This window comes from Sander lucioperca, chromosome 13, assembly GCF_008315115.2.
Source record: "Sander lucioperca isolate FBNREF2018 chromosome 13, SLUC_FBN_1.2, whole genome shotgun sequence".
Classification (NCBI taxonomy): Eukaryota; Metazoa; Chordata; class Actinopteri; order Perciformes; family Percidae; genus Sander; species Sander lucioperca.
Window position 1 is genome coordinate 13,859,386 of NC_050185.1, and position 16,231 is coordinate 13,875,616.

General features: G+C 39.6%; 3 protein-coding genes across 8 annotated transcripts; 2 read left to right on the top strand and 1 right to left on the bottom strand.

Moving 5' to 3' along the window:
• Nucleotides 1-4,397: 4,397 nt before the first annotated feature.
• On the top strand, nucleotides 4,398-9,034 carry bud13 (BUD13 homolog). Of its 4 annotated transcripts, none has more exons than XM_031320413.2 (11): nucleotides 4,398-4,633; nucleotides 4,799-4,886; nucleotides 5,340-5,424; nucleotides 5,512-5,664; nucleotides 5,704-5,853; nucleotides 6,396-6,703; nucleotides 6,795-6,903; nucleotides 7,102-7,240; nucleotides 7,362-7,543; nucleotides 7,643-7,724; nucleotides 8,618-9,034. In XM_031320413.2, exons 1-11 carry the CDS (start codon nucleotides 4,494-4,496, stop codon nucleotides 8,709-8,711), a joined length of 1,530 nt encoding a protein of 509 aa, XP_031176273.1. In that variant the 5' UTR covers nucleotides 4,398-4,493; the 3' UTR covers nucleotides 8,712-9,034. The 4 variants fall into 4 exon arrangements, with proteins under 4 accessions (XP_031176273.1, XP_035846768.1, XP_031176272.1 ...); XM_035990875.1 differs by having other exon boundaries at nucleotides 5,512-5,647; nucleotides 5,726-5,853; XM_031320412.2 differs by having other exon boundaries at nucleotides 5,512-5,625; nucleotides 5,665-5,853.
• A 987-nt stretch (nucleotides 9,035-10,021) lies between these two features.
• Nucleotides 10,022-11,735, top strand: snrnp35 (small nuclear ribonucleoprotein 35 (U11/U12)). Of its 2 annotated transcripts, none has more exons than XM_035990951.1 (2): nucleotides 10,022-11,078; nucleotides 11,242-11,735. In XM_035990951.1, exon 1 carries the CDS (start codon nucleotides 10,163-10,165, stop codon nucleotides 10,865-10,867), a length of 705 nt encoding a protein of 234 aa, XP_035846844.1. In that variant the 5' UTR covers nucleotides 10,022-10,162; the 3' UTR covers nucleotides 10,868-11,078; nucleotides 11,242-11,735. The 2 variants fall into 2 exon arrangements, with proteins under 2 accessions (XP_035846844.1, XP_035846845.1); XM_035990952.1 differs by having other exon boundaries at nucleotides 11,246-11,735.
• A 441-nt stretch (nucleotides 11,736-12,176) lies between these two features.
• Nucleotides 12,177-16,129, bottom strand: si:dkeyp-69c1.9. 2 transcript variants are annotated; one of them, XM_035991085.1, is made up of 5 exons: nucleotides 15,369-16,129; nucleotides 15,040-15,201; nucleotides 14,222-14,317; nucleotides 13,049-13,322; nucleotides 12,177-12,970 (listed from the first exon to the last, which is right to left on the bottom strand). In XM_035991085.1, exons 2-5 carry the CDS (start codon nucleotides 15,134-15,136, stop codon nucleotides 12,856-12,858), a joined length of 582 nt encoding a protein of 193 aa, XP_035846978.1. In that variant the 5' UTR covers nucleotides 15,137-15,201; nucleotides 15,369-16,129; the 3' UTR covers nucleotides 12,177-12,855. The 2 variants fall into 2 exon arrangements, with proteins under 2 accessions (XP_035846978.1, XP_035846977.1); XM_035991084.1 differs by having other exon boundaries at nucleotides 15,040-15,213.
• Nucleotides 16,130-16,231: the final 102 nt, after the last annotated feature.

Consider the following 16,231-nt stretch of genomic DNA (forward strand, 5'->3'; position numbering starts at 1 on the left):
ATGTTGCTAATGCAAAATAGTTGCATGTAGATCAACAAAATCCATATAAAATGTGGTTGTAATATCATTGGGGATCAGGAAAAGCAATGTTTATATGAAAAGCCACACAAAATGTCTTCATATTTATCATTTTTTAGATCATTTAGCCGTATTTTGTTTGCCCTACATTGTCAAGAGGAATGGATTACAGTAATTAGGCCTTTTTTCAATTTTCACTAACATGAACCCTCTGTGCTACAACTCTATCCTTGTAGTTCTTTAAATTTGTCTCAGACAAACTCCAAACTCTTCAAATGTTACTATGTAATGTAGTACTTTCAGCTCATGCAGCCAAAAAAAATAGTTTATATGTTTTCCTTTTTGTGTAGGTTTTCTTTGGGTCAGCTTTATTGGCCAGGTTTGCGCAAACAAACAAGGAATTTGACTCCAGTTTACCAGGTTACTCATTAAGGCCAAACACATGTAAGTCAGGTGGACTGGTGGTATGTATGTGAGCAATCTATGTTATCCTCTAAACAAGGTACCTGTCCAGATGTTTTCCTGCCTCCTGCACGGAGCATGCTGGTAACGGCACAGTACTCTGTGACTATGTAGTGGGTGAAGGCAGTGAATAAGTATTCATTAGTTTACCTACAAAATGTTCACTTTATTTAGACACATACTTTTGTTATATAAGTTGTTGTAATATTTAGCTCTCTCACTATCAAAAAAGCGGACCTTCATTGGATGGTTTTGGTCATATCCATCCACATATAGGAACCACTAAACTTCACATGGCGTACTGTACCACTGGCACCTTGTGATGCAGGCTATGAATCTGCTTCCAACTTATTTCATGAAATTCCTATTATTGGCCTTAGGGTGGAGACACTGAGCCATTTTACATGAGTCATTTGGCATGACAGTTCTAGAAATTTCTAGTGGGTCGCAAATTCACCCTGTGGTAACATGCATACATACTGTGCAAACAGGAAGTCAGTAAAAGGACATATCTCTTTATATTTTCTTGAAACATAATATAAGGTGGTCAATCTTTTCACCACAGTAAGTGCAGAGGTATGTGCTTGTTAGACAGAGCACATTACAATAACCACTCTAATCTCTGTGGAAGTAATTTATAATGTATAAGAGCAGCTTTAAAAGTGGAAACGTGAGGGAGACTACCACATAGAGAGACATGAAGGGGACATCAGAACAGAAGTGGAGCTCCGGAAATGAGACAAAGGTGAGGAGAGGACCAGAGAGGAAAGGGAACAAGGTCATAACAAGCTGCTGGTGAAAATGATGATGCTGACAGAGTTTTGCAGTCCTCCTGGTGTCCTCCACCAGGCACTGCAGAGGATACAGACGAATCAGCGCTCTCTGGTCCACCCTTATCCCTCCCACTATCTCTCGCTCCACCTCACTGTATCGCTCCCACCTCGTCTCAGAAGTGTGATGCTCTGCGTTGCTGCACACTGAAGTCACCAGCGGTTTATCCCCCAGCCGGATAAGAGCACGCAGGCAGGAGCTGCTACATCATCCAGCCCTGAAAGGAGGTAAGACTGCTCAAAGGTGTTCAGCTGCAGCTTGGGGAACAGATAAGAGCACCAGTGTCAAATCAGGGACACAAAGAGTATGCTAGAACATTAGGTACGCAGGGCATAATAAAATAAACTACGTATGTGCAGAGATGTGTAAACATTAATCTATAACTTAACATTAACAAAAACATGTTATATAATATTGGACTTTGGATACTGACAAATGCAAAACTATGTCGAGGGCATTGGAGAAATGTGAGGAAAAGTATAACAAACAGGCAATAAAACAGGAAAGAGAAAATATCTGTGCCTTTCACTCTGAATCATGTCCAGTCATTGGACTGGACCACAGGTGGGCTCAGATCAAGTTCTGGAGGCAACCAGAGGACATTTACAGCAGTTTAGATCAGAGCATCTCATCCTTGTTGGCTTGTGACCCATAAGTCATGTTTGCTTAACCAAAAGATTTTGTATTTCTTAATTAATTAACCTTAGTATCTTTTTGTTCTATGTTTGTCTCTGTACATGACCTCACCCAGAATGACCTCACAACTGTCTGGAGAGCGCAATCTGCTGGTTGAGAAGCACTGATTTAAATGGATCATAACTCAATTTGTTGTGTCACTGCAAAACAAGTGTTTACATTTCCTTTTTTGATGCTTTGTAATTTGCTATTTTCTTCTTTTTTTCAAAGTTGGATGGGTGCTTTTTCATCATGCTCAAGTCCCTGTTTATATTTGGAGTGCTGGGAGGTAAGAATTGCGTATTATTACTAAATATTTCTTTTCTTGTATTTGGAGACTTTTGTGAAAAAGGCTTATAATAAAGTTTGCAATTAAATATATCTTTACACATGCTCTCATCTACTCCGTGTTTCTCATAATGCTTGTCTTTGTTTTTCCCCAGTGTTGCTGATTCCAGCAAAGTGTGATCTGATATCCGTGTGTGTTGAAGATGACAACGACCTGAGAGTAGACTGTCTGATTGAGCCCAAGCCCAACAAGATCAACAGCTATGAGTTCTCCTGGTCCTCTGGAACCAAAGAGTCCCTTATTAACACCAATGTGTCTGGTTCATCAGCAGAGGGCCAGTTCAAAGAAAAAAGCTATGTGGAGGAGCTGGAGCCTCACGGCTACAGAATGACCCTGGCCGAATTCACAGACAAACTCCCACACAACACCACCTACATGTGCAAAATATCTGGGGAGGTTGCCAGCGTCAATGTGGAGAGAGGTAGGTGGATTGACTGTGTGCGTGTGTGTGTGTGTGTGATGATTTTGTATATGTATTTACGTAACTGCATCTATAATATTTATGTCCCTGTAAATTGTTCCCTTCGAGTGGACTTAAATAAATTGTTAAAATGTGTAAGTGTGTGAGTGTGTGTGTGTGTGTGTGTGTGTGTGTGTGTGTGTGTGTGTGTGTGTGTGTGTGTGGCTCCAAGGATTTTGTCAACTGTTGCATCCCACTTTTCTTTTCTTCCTCTGCAGAACAACTTGTCCCATGTTCAGCTGTGAGCATGTTTCTGATGAGCACCTGCTCCTGGATCGTTTGTCTGCTACTCTTCTCCTATCAAATGCACAGCTAAAAAAAACATGCAGGATTGTGCTGGCACACCCACATCTAACCACGCAGCGTCAATAACACCCACATGTTGATACAGTAAGATGTCAATAGCTTGTAACTTTGTCTCTCCTTCTCTTGTTTTCCTCCCAAGAGCACTGAAATAGTATTAAAATGTTTTCATAACCCTCTTTGACCAGAAAGAAGGAAGATGACTCAACAGAAATGTTTAGAGATGTGCTTTTTGCTGCAGAGGCACACATAGCTGTATGTGTATGTAACTTGTCATGTAAATATGACTTTGGAAACTGCATTTGTTTTCAATAAAGGGATGCTATTTAGAGTGAGACATTGATTTGTTGTGAATTCAGTGTTTATAATAGTAGGACAGAACTGTTACACAGATGGAAATAACAGGAGATTTCACTGCTTTTTAAAGCTGTGTCATGCACACAAGCGCCATCATTTTGGAGAAAAGTGTTACTAATGTTAATGATGACAACATGATTAGAATTACAACTTATGCATTTTATGTTTTAATGTAGGGTGGTAAGTGTACGGGTTAGGCCTACAGTATAAAAAAGTATACAAACCCCATGGAAATGTTCATGTCTTTTTGTTTCACAATGTTAAAGTAGATTTAATGTGTTATTGTTCCTAAACGGATATACTGAAAAAGACCCCTTGATGTAAAAGTGAAAATATCTACAAAGTGATTTGAATTAATTCCAAAAATAGAATACATAATACTAATCTGCATAAGTATTGACCACCTTCAATAAGACACACCTAAATCATACTGGGTGTAGCCAATTGGTTTTAGAAGTCACTAATTACATAAATTGTGATCACTTGTGTGTTGGCATGGGAGATTAATTTATTAAATATATGCCTGTATCTTTAAGTAAGTATTGTGACAACCTCCACTATGAGGACAAAATTACACTTAAGGCAACTTTCAAAAAAAAGGTGACTGAAAAGCACACGGCTGGGGATTTCTAAATCTCATCCCTTGGAGTATAATCAGATCAACCATTAAGAATTGGAAAGAGTATTGCACAGCTGTAAAACAAGTGAACATGCAAGTTAGTTAGGTAGGGTGTTGTTATATTGCCATTTTTCCCATTGACACTTTAAATTCATAATCTCACTTTTCATGACGAAAAAGCTGCCCACGCCCACTTTATTACAAAAATCTCTCTCTCACTCACACACACACACACACACACACACACGCTCACGCACACACTTTTGCCGGTTACATTTACAATCCAAAGAGGCAAAAAGAGTATTGTCTGACATTACATGACATAAACCCTTAGCAGAGCTTCTCGTCTGGTATTTGACCGAGTTGGCTGAAATTTGCGTTCTTGACCCTCTGTGCTATCCGTAGTTTCCGATAACATAATGATGGCCGCTTCATATGGCAGCAGTGGATCAGAGCTATCTAAAGCTGAGTACCTAAAACGTTATTTATCCGCCGACGAAGATGCAAAGAAGTCAAAGGGGAAGCTTAAAAAGAAACGACGTAAGGTTCCTGAAAAAGGGTGAGTCGGCGGATACGTTTTAAATAAGCTGTTGTCAGGCAGGGTGTGTGTGTTAAGCTAACGTTAGCTGAGGTCGCTGTTGCTGTTAAGCGCCGCTCGTTGTAATAAACTTAGTTTTTGAGTGAAACGTTTGTGTACTTAACTCACTTTTACTTCTTATCAAAGACTTAAAATAGTAGACGATGACATAGACTGGAAACAGATGGCCATAGAGGAGAAGGAGATTGAAGAGGACGAAGAGGAAGCTCCAGTGGTAAGAACTTTACGTTAGCTATCTCCATTTAGCTGGCTAGCCTGTGCCCATTCATTCACATAGATATAACGTTATATTAGTCGTTCTCGTGCAGTGATTATCCCGCTAACTTCTGCATGTGCCCCTGATAAACATGCCGTGTACTCTCATTGTATACACGTATTTCTGTAATTTTCTAAGGTTTTTGGTAGGTTTATCTTGGTTTAGCTGTATGTAGAAAATTGCATCGCTTTGATTAAAGACATGTCATACCTTAGATAGGAGTGGGCGATATGGATAAAAAACCCAGTCATGGTATATGTAATTTTAAATTAACTTGCAACACTGTCGACAATGCTCTCACACAAGCATATGTATAAAGAGATAGACGGCATGGCAAAATCTATGATGGTTGTCAAATGTTCATATCGCCGAACACTCTTCAAACTTCATCACTTGTGTTTGTCTACTGAGATTGCTGAGATGATTGACGATCGACCAGAGGAAGTGAAACAGCTGGAAGCCTTCAGAACCAGCAATAGATGGAAAGTGATTGGAGGTAATTGGTATTTGTGAACGAAGTAAAGAGAATTGTTTTTCTCTAGGCTGAACAAGCTTATTTACTTTAAGTCTCCTCTACAAATAGCTGATGAAAATGAAGACACAGAAGAGGGGGAAGGAGGAGAGTATCAACATCTAGAGCCTGTGGCATCAAACAGTAGTCGCCATGACTCCCTAGACGCATCCCCCCAAAGAAGAGGTCGTCATGACTCTCCAGACATATCCCCTCCCAGAAGAGGTCGCCATGACTCTCCAGACATATCCCCTCCCAGAAGAGGTCGCCATGACTCCCCAGACACATCCCCCCCAAGGAGGGGTCGTCATGACTCTCCAGAGATATCTCGTCCCAGAAGTGGTCGCAATGATTCTCCAGGCTTGTCGCCTTCTAGGCAACGGTCAGGGAAATCGGGGAAGTCACAAAGTAAAGGTGAGAAAGGTGATGAAAAGTGATTTTTTTTTTTTTTAGGCTGAACCTGGTCTCTTTCTACATAGGACAAGGTCATACTAGCAAAGACATAAACATCACAACAACCAGAAAACCTTCCAGTATTGATATACAGTATATCACGATATTATTTAATGGATATATATTGTAAAAATACCTATTAAGTAGTTGATGTCCATCACATTTGATTGCTTGATAGTGGAAGGTCAAACTGAAACATTTCATTTTGCTGGAACTCCTAAATATTTCAGAAGTCACTATGAGGAGACTCTTGCTTAATAATTTTTACGAGGTCTTAATCTAGAAAATAATATTGTATATTGGGATTCGTGGTGTTAAAATCCAATAAAATTGGTACAGTGAAATGTGCTAAATGATAAGTAAAAAATATCGATATATTCTGGCCAGTGTTTTTGCTGCCATCCCCTCACAGTCCAACTGGCCTAACAAGCCACATTAGAAAAGTAATTTTGGTGTTTAGTTATATAAAACCTACACTAAACCATTCCTTATTTCTTTGTCAGATTCATCCCCCGGCAGAAGAAAGTCCAGTTCATCATTATCAAGTAAAAAACTTTCTGAACCTGATCCTCATCGGTCACCACTGGCAAAGAGGGCTCAGAACAAGCATGATTCAGACTCTGACCAGTCACCTCCTCGAAAAAAGCCACTAAAAGGAGAAGCTTCAGACTCCGACCAATCGCCTCCAAGGAGGCACTCAAAAACAAAACGAGGCTCTGATTCTGATCAGTTGCCACCCAGGAGGCGGCCGTGGAGTGGAAAGGACTCGGATGAAGATCTGTCACCACCTCGTAGACCTGGCCAGTCACAGGTGAGCAACGAGAAGTTTAAAGAGTGATATGAAATCTTATTTGCCAAAAAAAAGTCTGTGTATGAAATGCCTTTTTCTGTTTTCTTCTCAGGGTCCGAGGATGCTTTCTGGTGGGAAGGCAGGTCTGGTTTCTGGAGATGTTTTAAGGAAGGAGCAGGAGGAGAACCGACGCAGAGAAAAAATCAACCAGCCACTGGAAGGTTGGCTCAGCTTTCCATTTTAAGATGCTTTTTCGTCACAGCTGTTGATGGAGGAACTCACAGGACTTTCTATCTCATATGATCTACATGACCCATGAATACTCCAAATGTCTTTGGTCATAGTTGTGATTAGTTCTTGTTGAATGATGCAGTCCTCTTTCAGATGACATTTCATACCTATTTTCCTGTTATGACTAGATGAATCCCGCAATGCCCAGACGGTGTTCCGAGACAAGAGTGGTAAAAGGAGGGATTTGGATACAGAGAGGGAAGAACAGAAGAGGAAAGCTGGAGAAAAAGCAGCAAAAGATGAGAAATATGCTCAGTGGGGGAAAGGGTAAGTCTGCATAAGATTTTTACACATTATGAGAAGGCAGTGTGATTGTGACCACATAAAGATTTGAAATGTATTGTATGCTGACTTGTTTCCATGGTTAAAGTCAACATGTGTTTTATAGGTTGGCCCAGGGCCAGATGCATCAGCAAAAACTTGAAGATGCAGTGCATGAAGCCCAGAAGCCGCTGGCACGTCACCGCGATGACGAGGATCTTGACCGCATGTTGAGAGAGCAGGAAAGGGATGGAGATCCGATGGCTGCGATGCTGAGACGGAAAAAAGACCGCAATACAAAGACACAAGGTTGCATATGTGTACCTTGTTCCCTAAATTGACTGATGCAAAATGGTTGTTACCACTTACATTACATTATATGTTGTAAATCATATTTTTGATTTGCAGATAAACCTCGATATAAAGGCCCACCACCACCTCCAAACCGCTTTAATATTCTACCAGGCCATCGCTGGGATGGAGTTGACAGGTACAGTGTGTGCGTCAGTCTGTGATTGAGTGACTAAAAGGAATGCATTTGTAATGTAATGAATGTTACCTTGTGTCCTTTTTTAACTTTTACACTATTCTCTTACATCTCATGTGTGTACAATAATCCTGATCACAATTTTGGCCTCTCCAGGGATGCCACAGTGAGGAAATAGTACCACCGGTTAATAAACTTGTGATGGTGTTACCGATTACACCGGACGTTTTACAAGAAAACATATTTGTCGATGACGCTCAATATCTGTAGAGCGCTTACTTTGATCTCTGGCCTCTCCGTTCAAACTTTCGCTGCGTGTGCGTAAAGCCAAAGATTTTCTGTTCGCGGCCACTCTAGCCAAATGTTGCCTCCAGATGGTGCTACCTTTAAAGTTTACAGATTGCCTTATTAACATTATCAGGTTCCCTATTAGCACTGGGTTTAAATCTGAAATATTGCCAAATAGGCACTTTTGCTTTTCGCTTTGAACCAAATTGTCTGACACTCTCCTTACTCATGACATGATAAGTGAACTTCTGCTACTCTGTGCTGCAACTCTGCTTCTGCACGGAGCAGATACTTCCAGTTTATAATTGTAGCTTTGTTGTCTGACCAGTATTGATAACACCCTTAGTATTTAAAACATTGCTGCTGCTATGCTAAATTAACTAAATGGTTTTTATTTATATAATTAAAATAAAGCAAAACGACGGTTTTGGTGGGCAAATGATGTAACTGTGTATGCCTGAACACTGTTTAACATCAACTACCGCAGCAAGCCTAGCCTCTACATTAAATGTAACCAGGTAGGGAGGTTTTCTCTGGTGAATCAAAGATGGAGTTGAGGGTGTGCTTGCAGAATTAACAGTGGAACTTGATTTATGTGTGTCTCGCAGGTCAAATGGTTTTGAACAGAAACGCTACTCACGAATGGCGGATAAAAAAGCCGTCCAGGAGGAAGCATATAAATGGAGTGTGGAGGACATGTAATGGCAATCGGAAACTGCTAGATAAGGAAGAGGAGCTGAAGAGCAGGACGACTCATCCATAGACTTAGACAGAAGACAGAATATCTAATCCATCTACTCAACAGAACTGACATTTTGAAAATAGACTGAGAAAGATTTGTTCTCTTCTCAAAGCTGTTTGATAATGTACAATGGACATTGGATTATAACAAAGTGATAAACCACAAAAATAGTTGTACATAGCAGTGAAGTGAAAGCATCTTTATTATTTTGTAATAATTAAGTCGATGTGGAGCCAAAAACCAGTGTGTTTTTCACTGTTTTATTAAATGATGTTTTTGTAACGTGTTGTGCCCTGTGTTACAAGTGTTCACATACAGCAATGCAATTTACATGAATACAGTTTACATTTAGTCATTTCATATTATGGAGCTGTAGTGTACTGAACAAAATAATTAATAGTTTTGGAAGTATTTTGTTATTTTAGTTACTGGATAGGATTACTCGGTGGAAACTGAGGACATTTAAACATTTTACGTTTATATAGTAAGTGGACCTTTAGTGGGGATTGTTGGATTGGAACTACTTTTTTTTCAAGGTCAAAAATGAACTTCCATGCTTAACTGTAAAGCAAATATGAACAAGTCCTAACAGCTCTAACAGTCATAACAGTAAGTAAGTAGTAAGAACAGTTTATTTACATAGTACTTATCACAGACAGTCCAAAAGTGCTTCAGGCCAAATAAATAAATACATAAGAACAATTCGATAATTAAAACAAAATTAACAGCTACTGAGCTCACGTCTCAGCAGATCCATTATTATGACATCTGAGCGAACTCCATCAGCTAAAGAAGATCATGATAAAACGTTTGAAAACTCCGAAAAAATAGCTAGTGAGCCATGAGTTGAGACTGTTGAGTAAAATGATATAACGTATTTCAAATAATCAACCTATGCGTATGTTTTATTGTTAATTAAGTAAAGTCTTGCACATTACATTATGGGATGTAATATTTTTATTAGGCCAATACATATTTTAAAATACAGAAAAGACAGTGAGTGTGCTTGTACAAAGTGAAAGAGCTGAGTTTGACCAACCGACTTACCTGAAAATTGGGGATAGTGTAAGCTATTTATTTATTTATTGTTACTTTAATTCTACATAATTATCAACATACATTGTAAATACGTGTACATCTGTAATTACACATAGTTATAAATAATGACAAGTATTTGTAATCTACAAAATTGCCTATTTAGAAAGTATCTAAAGTCGAGTAAGTAGGAACCTTTTTAAACGCGACAGACTAGAACTCGTTTCACGACGGAATGTTTTTGTTGATGCACGCGCTGCAGACTACTCGGGTCACTGCTAGTTATCGATTAATGTAGCGAAATAATCGCCTGGAAACTGTCGTTGAAACTCATGTATTGAAGAAATAGACCTTTGTAACTTAATTGTGGGTAACAATGGTTGACTGGAGTCCGATAGCGAAGGTGTACGACCCGCTGAAAGCTGGGAGCATCGACGGCACGGACGTGGAGCCCCATGACCGGGCGGTATGGAGAGCTATGGGTGCCCGCTATAAGCCCAACAAAGGCGTTGTTGGAGATCCACTGCTCACCCTGTTTGTGTACCGTCTGAACCCCCAAACAACAGAGGACAAACTGCACCAAGTGTTCTCCAAGTACGGAGACATTCAGCGGCTCCGGCTGGTCCGGGACATCGTCACAGGCTTCTCCAAAGGATACGCCTTCATTGAATACAAGGAGGAGCGGTCTGTTGTCCGGGCACGCCGGGACGCCAACAAGCTGGTCGTTGACCAGCACGAAGTGGCTGTGGATTTTGAACAAGAGAGGGCTCTCAAGGGATGGGTCCCCCGGCGGCTAGGCGGCGGTCAGGGAGGGAAGAAAGAGTCCGGACAGCTGCGGTTCGGCGGCAGGGACAGGCCTTTCCGTAAACCCATTAACCTCGGGGTCGGTTCCGTGCAGGAACGAGGAGGCGCTGGAGGAGGGAGGGAGTGGGATAGACCAGGGGCGAGAGACAGGGAGGACCGGGACCGACACAGAGAGGCCGATTGGGGCAGCAGAGGTAGGAGAGATGACCGGGACAGAGCCAGGGATAGGGATGACCGCAGACAGGGAGACAGGAGCAGGCCTCGGGACAGAAGATGAAGCCCATATTTACAAAACTGTATTTACTCAAAAGTACTGATCTTACCATGTTCAAAGTAAGTCTGTTAAAGAAGTTTTGATCCACAGTCTGCTCAAATGGAGAAATTTTAGGTGTGCACTAAAGGACAGTGGGACTGGTGATTTGCACACATGAGACTGGACAATGAAAAGAATAAGCATTTCAATTACAGATGACTTTCTTGTGTTATTAGTTCGGTTTGGGTGTGGAATGACAAGTTGCCTGGTTGGTCTTTGTCAGATTATACTGTATGGTAATGAGATGTCAAGGTGGAGCTGCCATTTTCAGCTGGTACTCAAGTATTTTAGTAATTCTCAGGGAAATCTGACTTAGTACATGCTTTTGTAGTGTACATTAAGCAGCAAAAACAGTGTAATAATTCACCTGTTTGCACTGTACATTACAATGATAGACTTAGTGTTTCACAATTTTGATGTTGTCCAGCAAGGATAGCCTAATGTGAAGTCTTATCAGCAGTAAATAACCAAGAATTTAAAAGCATAATCTGCAACTAAAAGGGCAAATTGGCATTCTTTTTTTATTATACATCTACAAAGTACCTGTAAATCCAATTGAATCTGTTAACGCATTTTCTCTTTATAAGTATGACGATTCAGTTCCTGTTTTGAAATCTGAGGTAATGCTTAATTCGGTGTTGAAATCAAAGTTGAAACACTGTAAGATTTCCTAAGGTGGGCAGTTTAACAATGTAGTGCCTCTCTATGTCATACATGTTTTTACTGATGAAGATTTTTGGAGCATCATACTTGGTAAAAAGCCACTGATGAGGGTTTGTGCAACACTGACTATACAAGAGGGAAGAAAACTAAATAAACCAAATATCATTTTTTCACAAAGGTGTTGCTTTCCTTTTTCAAAAACTTTGAAGATTTTTATGGGTTACATTTTGCTCTGTGAAAGAAGCCATTACATTTATTTTCTTCTATTGTATATGTAGCTTTGCTACTTGCAAGTTTTCTGTGTAATTCTAATGCAAGACATATAGCTTCAAAAAGGTCAGTAATTTAATTTATAAAAGTTGCAACTCCATTATTTACCATTAAAACTTATTTTGTTATTTGGTAGCCAATTGAGTTGGCTTGTTTTGTTTTTCAGGCATTTTCAAAAGCACTAATTTGTGATTGAACTTGTCAAGCTCTGTTTACAAGCAAAATAGAACAAGAAATGCATACAATTATAAACAGACAAGCAGATCTTTGAATGTAGTTTGATTTAAAAGTTATCTGTCACTGTGACTTGTGCTGAAGTCTCAGCTTGTTTGATCCCTGGTCCTGCCTATTTAAGCAGATCATGTTTCAGTTATGAGTCACTGGGTGGATTGTTTTCTCTCAAGCTGACCACAAGTCGGTCTGAAGTCATCAATATGAAATGCTAAAGGTCTGGTTTTACCATTAGTTCATTAAGTCTTATCCAGGAACTCCATGCACTGGACACATCATCAGTCCATTAGCTCATCAGATTGATCTGCTTCTGGGAAATTCATCTCTTGTTACCTGAGAAGAAACTAAACCTGAGAAAAGAATTTGTGCTGAAAATAATTGAGTCCTTAGTAACTGATGTAACAGAGTAAACAAAATAAACTAAAGAATTTGATTGCACCTTAGCACATTTTGAAGAAAGTATATATTTCCAGACAGGCACACAATGTGCTGGATGTGGTTAGTGAAGGAGAACTCAACACCTCTGACTTCGATTTCACTTATGTCTAAACTGAGGAGTTAGATCAAAAATGTTAGTGTTATTTATAAGAAGAATGTAGAAGTGATTCAAAGACTGACACACATAACCCAAAAGCCCACACTGGTTTATAAAATCATGTTTATTACTGTGTGCACTATGAATATAACAAGCTAGGATTTATAGGGATCGATAGCCATTTGATGGAATTAGACATTTGCTGCAATTGGTAAAAAATTTGAACATGACTTTATTTTTTACATTCTTTTATTTATTTTTTCATGTTTGGTTTCCCGGACGAGGCCGCTCTCAGCCTCCCTGCACACATGGGACTCATGATGGGCCAACCAGGGTAATTCTCTCTTTGCACTGTGCTAAAGTCGATCCTGTGAACCAAAACACACGGATACTGATAAACTGCTCTCTACATTCAGCTAGACTGATATCGATGAACTCACTCTCACCTAAAGGCAGGGTTGATGCCGATGTTGTCTGGCTGTGGGAGGGCAGGTGTTCGCCTTCTGCAGCAGGAGGACGGAGGAGGGAAATCCTTCTGATACTGAGACTGCATCTTTGTCGTATCTCGTTCGTTTGTCCCTGCTGTCTGATCATGGTTGCCTTCTTGATCGTCCTCCCCTGGTTTCCGGCCCCTGCTGCTGTTTTCTCTTCCTGTTTGTCTCGAGGATGTGGGATGAGAACGGAGGGACTCCTGCTGTGTGTTCAGGGCAATATGGTCTCCTGAAGGGTAACCATAATGTTGGTAAGGGTTTAATGTCATACACATTAATGAAACATCCCATGAAACATGCCATCTTTCTGTCTATGGAGGCAACATCTGGAAAAAATATTAAGGCCTTGGTAAAACCTCTTTTAACTGTTGCTGTTGTCCCAAAAGATTCAGTGGCAGACTTTTCCACCTCTACAAGTCTTCTACTTTTTTAATCAAAGGCTTATAATTCAGGCTAAACAATTTCCCTTAATATATCTACTGTCATGTGTTATTTTATGTAAATTTAGTTATGCCTGGGGCGAGTCATCTTCTCCCAGCATCTTTCAGTGGTACCATATGATATTAGTCTTCTTTCATTTCAATAAATGCTCTGTTTTTGAATATTAAATTGTCATACGATTGTAATTAAGACCCTATAATATTATATCCTACAAGCAATTTGGACTTACATTTACATTAAGACTGAAGGCTACACACTAATTTCAGTCAGTACTTTGCTGGCAATGTTTATCAATTAATAAAAATGTATTTAGGTCAGTAGGATCCAAATTTGCTTTGCTTCAGTAACAGCATTTTTACATTTAACCTTATATGGATGTTTTATTTTATATTTGAAGTATGAATTACTTTTTTATTAGTAGTATGACATTATAATGATGGTATGACTGGTTAAACCTTTAAATAAAAGAACTCAGAAAATCACTTTTCTACTTTCTGCCCTCACACACAGAGCCAAGACCTTTTTCCAAAACACACATATATCCACTAAACACAACACACTGCTTGGCATGCCTATTTTCAGCACTGTATGGCTCATATGTCCACACATATGTCCACAACTCACTCACTGCTTATCTTAAAACAGATAAAATGAGTTCACTCTCAAGGTTGAGATAAGACTGCAGACCTTTGCCTCTGTCATGTTGTGAGACGGGTCTGAAGCAGAAAGCTTCTTGTGATGTGGTCTCCATCTTAGCAGGAGTGTCCGGGTAGAGGAGAAATCCTGGGGAAGTCAGAGAGGGTACCAGAGAGGGTAAAAAAAAGTGACTGATTATAGGAAATAATTAGGCACTTAAGTTTAGTTATGGTTTTCAAATTCCTTTCTTTTTAACAAAATTTGGAGTAATGGAGTAATTCAAGTTAACACATTACAGCTTAACATTTCCTGAAATCCTTCCAATCAGGTATTTTAATTTTTTAGTTTGAGCTGGAGAACCCCCAAGCCATTAGGTTATCCTTGTTAAATATGGTGATGTCAGTTGTGGCTCCTTTAGGCCCATTTACTTTGAACACCGTAAAAATAACTGTGATGACAATGATGCTCAATCATTCACCCTGAACCGATATCTGTGATGAGAATACAATGTTTTATTTTTGTCTATGATAGTGACCTAAAGTTGAAGTAAAACTGCATAAATAGTGGTACTTTTGGATGTTTACAGTAGGAACCTACATACTTTATGTACTTAATCTTCTATTTACTCAAACCTTTCATTGTTCCAGTTGTTTTTCTTCTTGTCATTAAGGCCATCATTTTTCAAATCCATTCAGTAAACCACAACACACTATGAGGAGCACTTATTCTACTTGAACTACAATATATTTGAGCAACAAAATCACATTAAAACATAATAATTTTGGTCTTTTAAAGTTGAGAATGAGTCATCTCAGAACATCACTAACTCCGATGTTTGATGCTGAGACAGAGGAGCAGCAAACCTTTACCTGCCACTGTCGGCAGTTCCCCCCTGTAGGGTCGACTAGGCAGAAATAATTCATGGTGGTGACGGGGGTTTCGTAAGTCTGCATTTTTGATGAACATTTTGTCTGCTGTTTCCTGGCTGTGGTCTTGGCACCACCAGCTGCTCTGAATCTTTTGGTGTCTTGCTACAACAAATGCTGTAAAAAATGATCACAGGTTTGGTGTACTCAGTATTCGTAGAAAGTAGAAAAAGTGTTGCAAGCCTTAAAATGATCACACTTTGTATTTCAAATAATAACCCATATAAGGCCTTTAAACAGCGGTGAGGAGAGTAATTTAATGTGTTGCTTACCTTACATGTAGAAAAAACACAAATTGTGGTACAATTCTGCACTGTTTCCCTATGCTGTCTGCATTTCCATGTACTGTGTGTATGTGTGTAAGGCTATACACAGAGCTACTTAAAGCTTGTTTACTGAAGTAGTCATGGTGTTTAATTCTTCTCCAGTGAGTGACAGATACAGTAGTGCCCAACTGAGTCAATAAAGCAGCTGGGCCACCAACAGAGTGCTGAAACATGGTCCAGTATGAAAGGATTTCAAGTAGGGCTGATTTGAGGGGGGACAAAAAAAATGGCGACACTTCTCAGCAAGCTATGAGTGCTGAGATCAGCCTTTTTTCCAAGGTAAAATGTCATGTCTTGCATCAGTCTCTCAGACTCAAGTAAGATGTAAAGTAGTATAATGTATAATGATGATTAAATACATTTGCAGTTGTGCTTAGTCACTCACATCACACTGTCAAAAAAGAAAACATGTTGTCTATTCAGTGGTTGCCCTGGAGCATTTGGCCAGCACTCAGCAATGGGCTGTGCCTCCCAGTGCTAAGATGGCATACATCCCAACAATATTTCCTTCACAATAGAGGGCCTGTTTTAGCCTGTAACTTTTCTGTAGGGAACCTTATGCTTGGTACATAAATCATTTAACATATTCCAAGGTATTCTGTGATGAATATTCCTGCAAACCTACAAGTCACTTTAGTCTACTAGACTACTAAAGTAGGCCTATGTGTGTTGTGGGGTTAAGGAGGTAAGACATAGTTTTAACTTTATCCGTTGTATACTTTCAGGATTTTTAGTGCATATTTTCACCAGAGTATGTGAGTCATTTTGAATTATATCCTACTGTATAGCAGCAGCTAATAATTAGATAA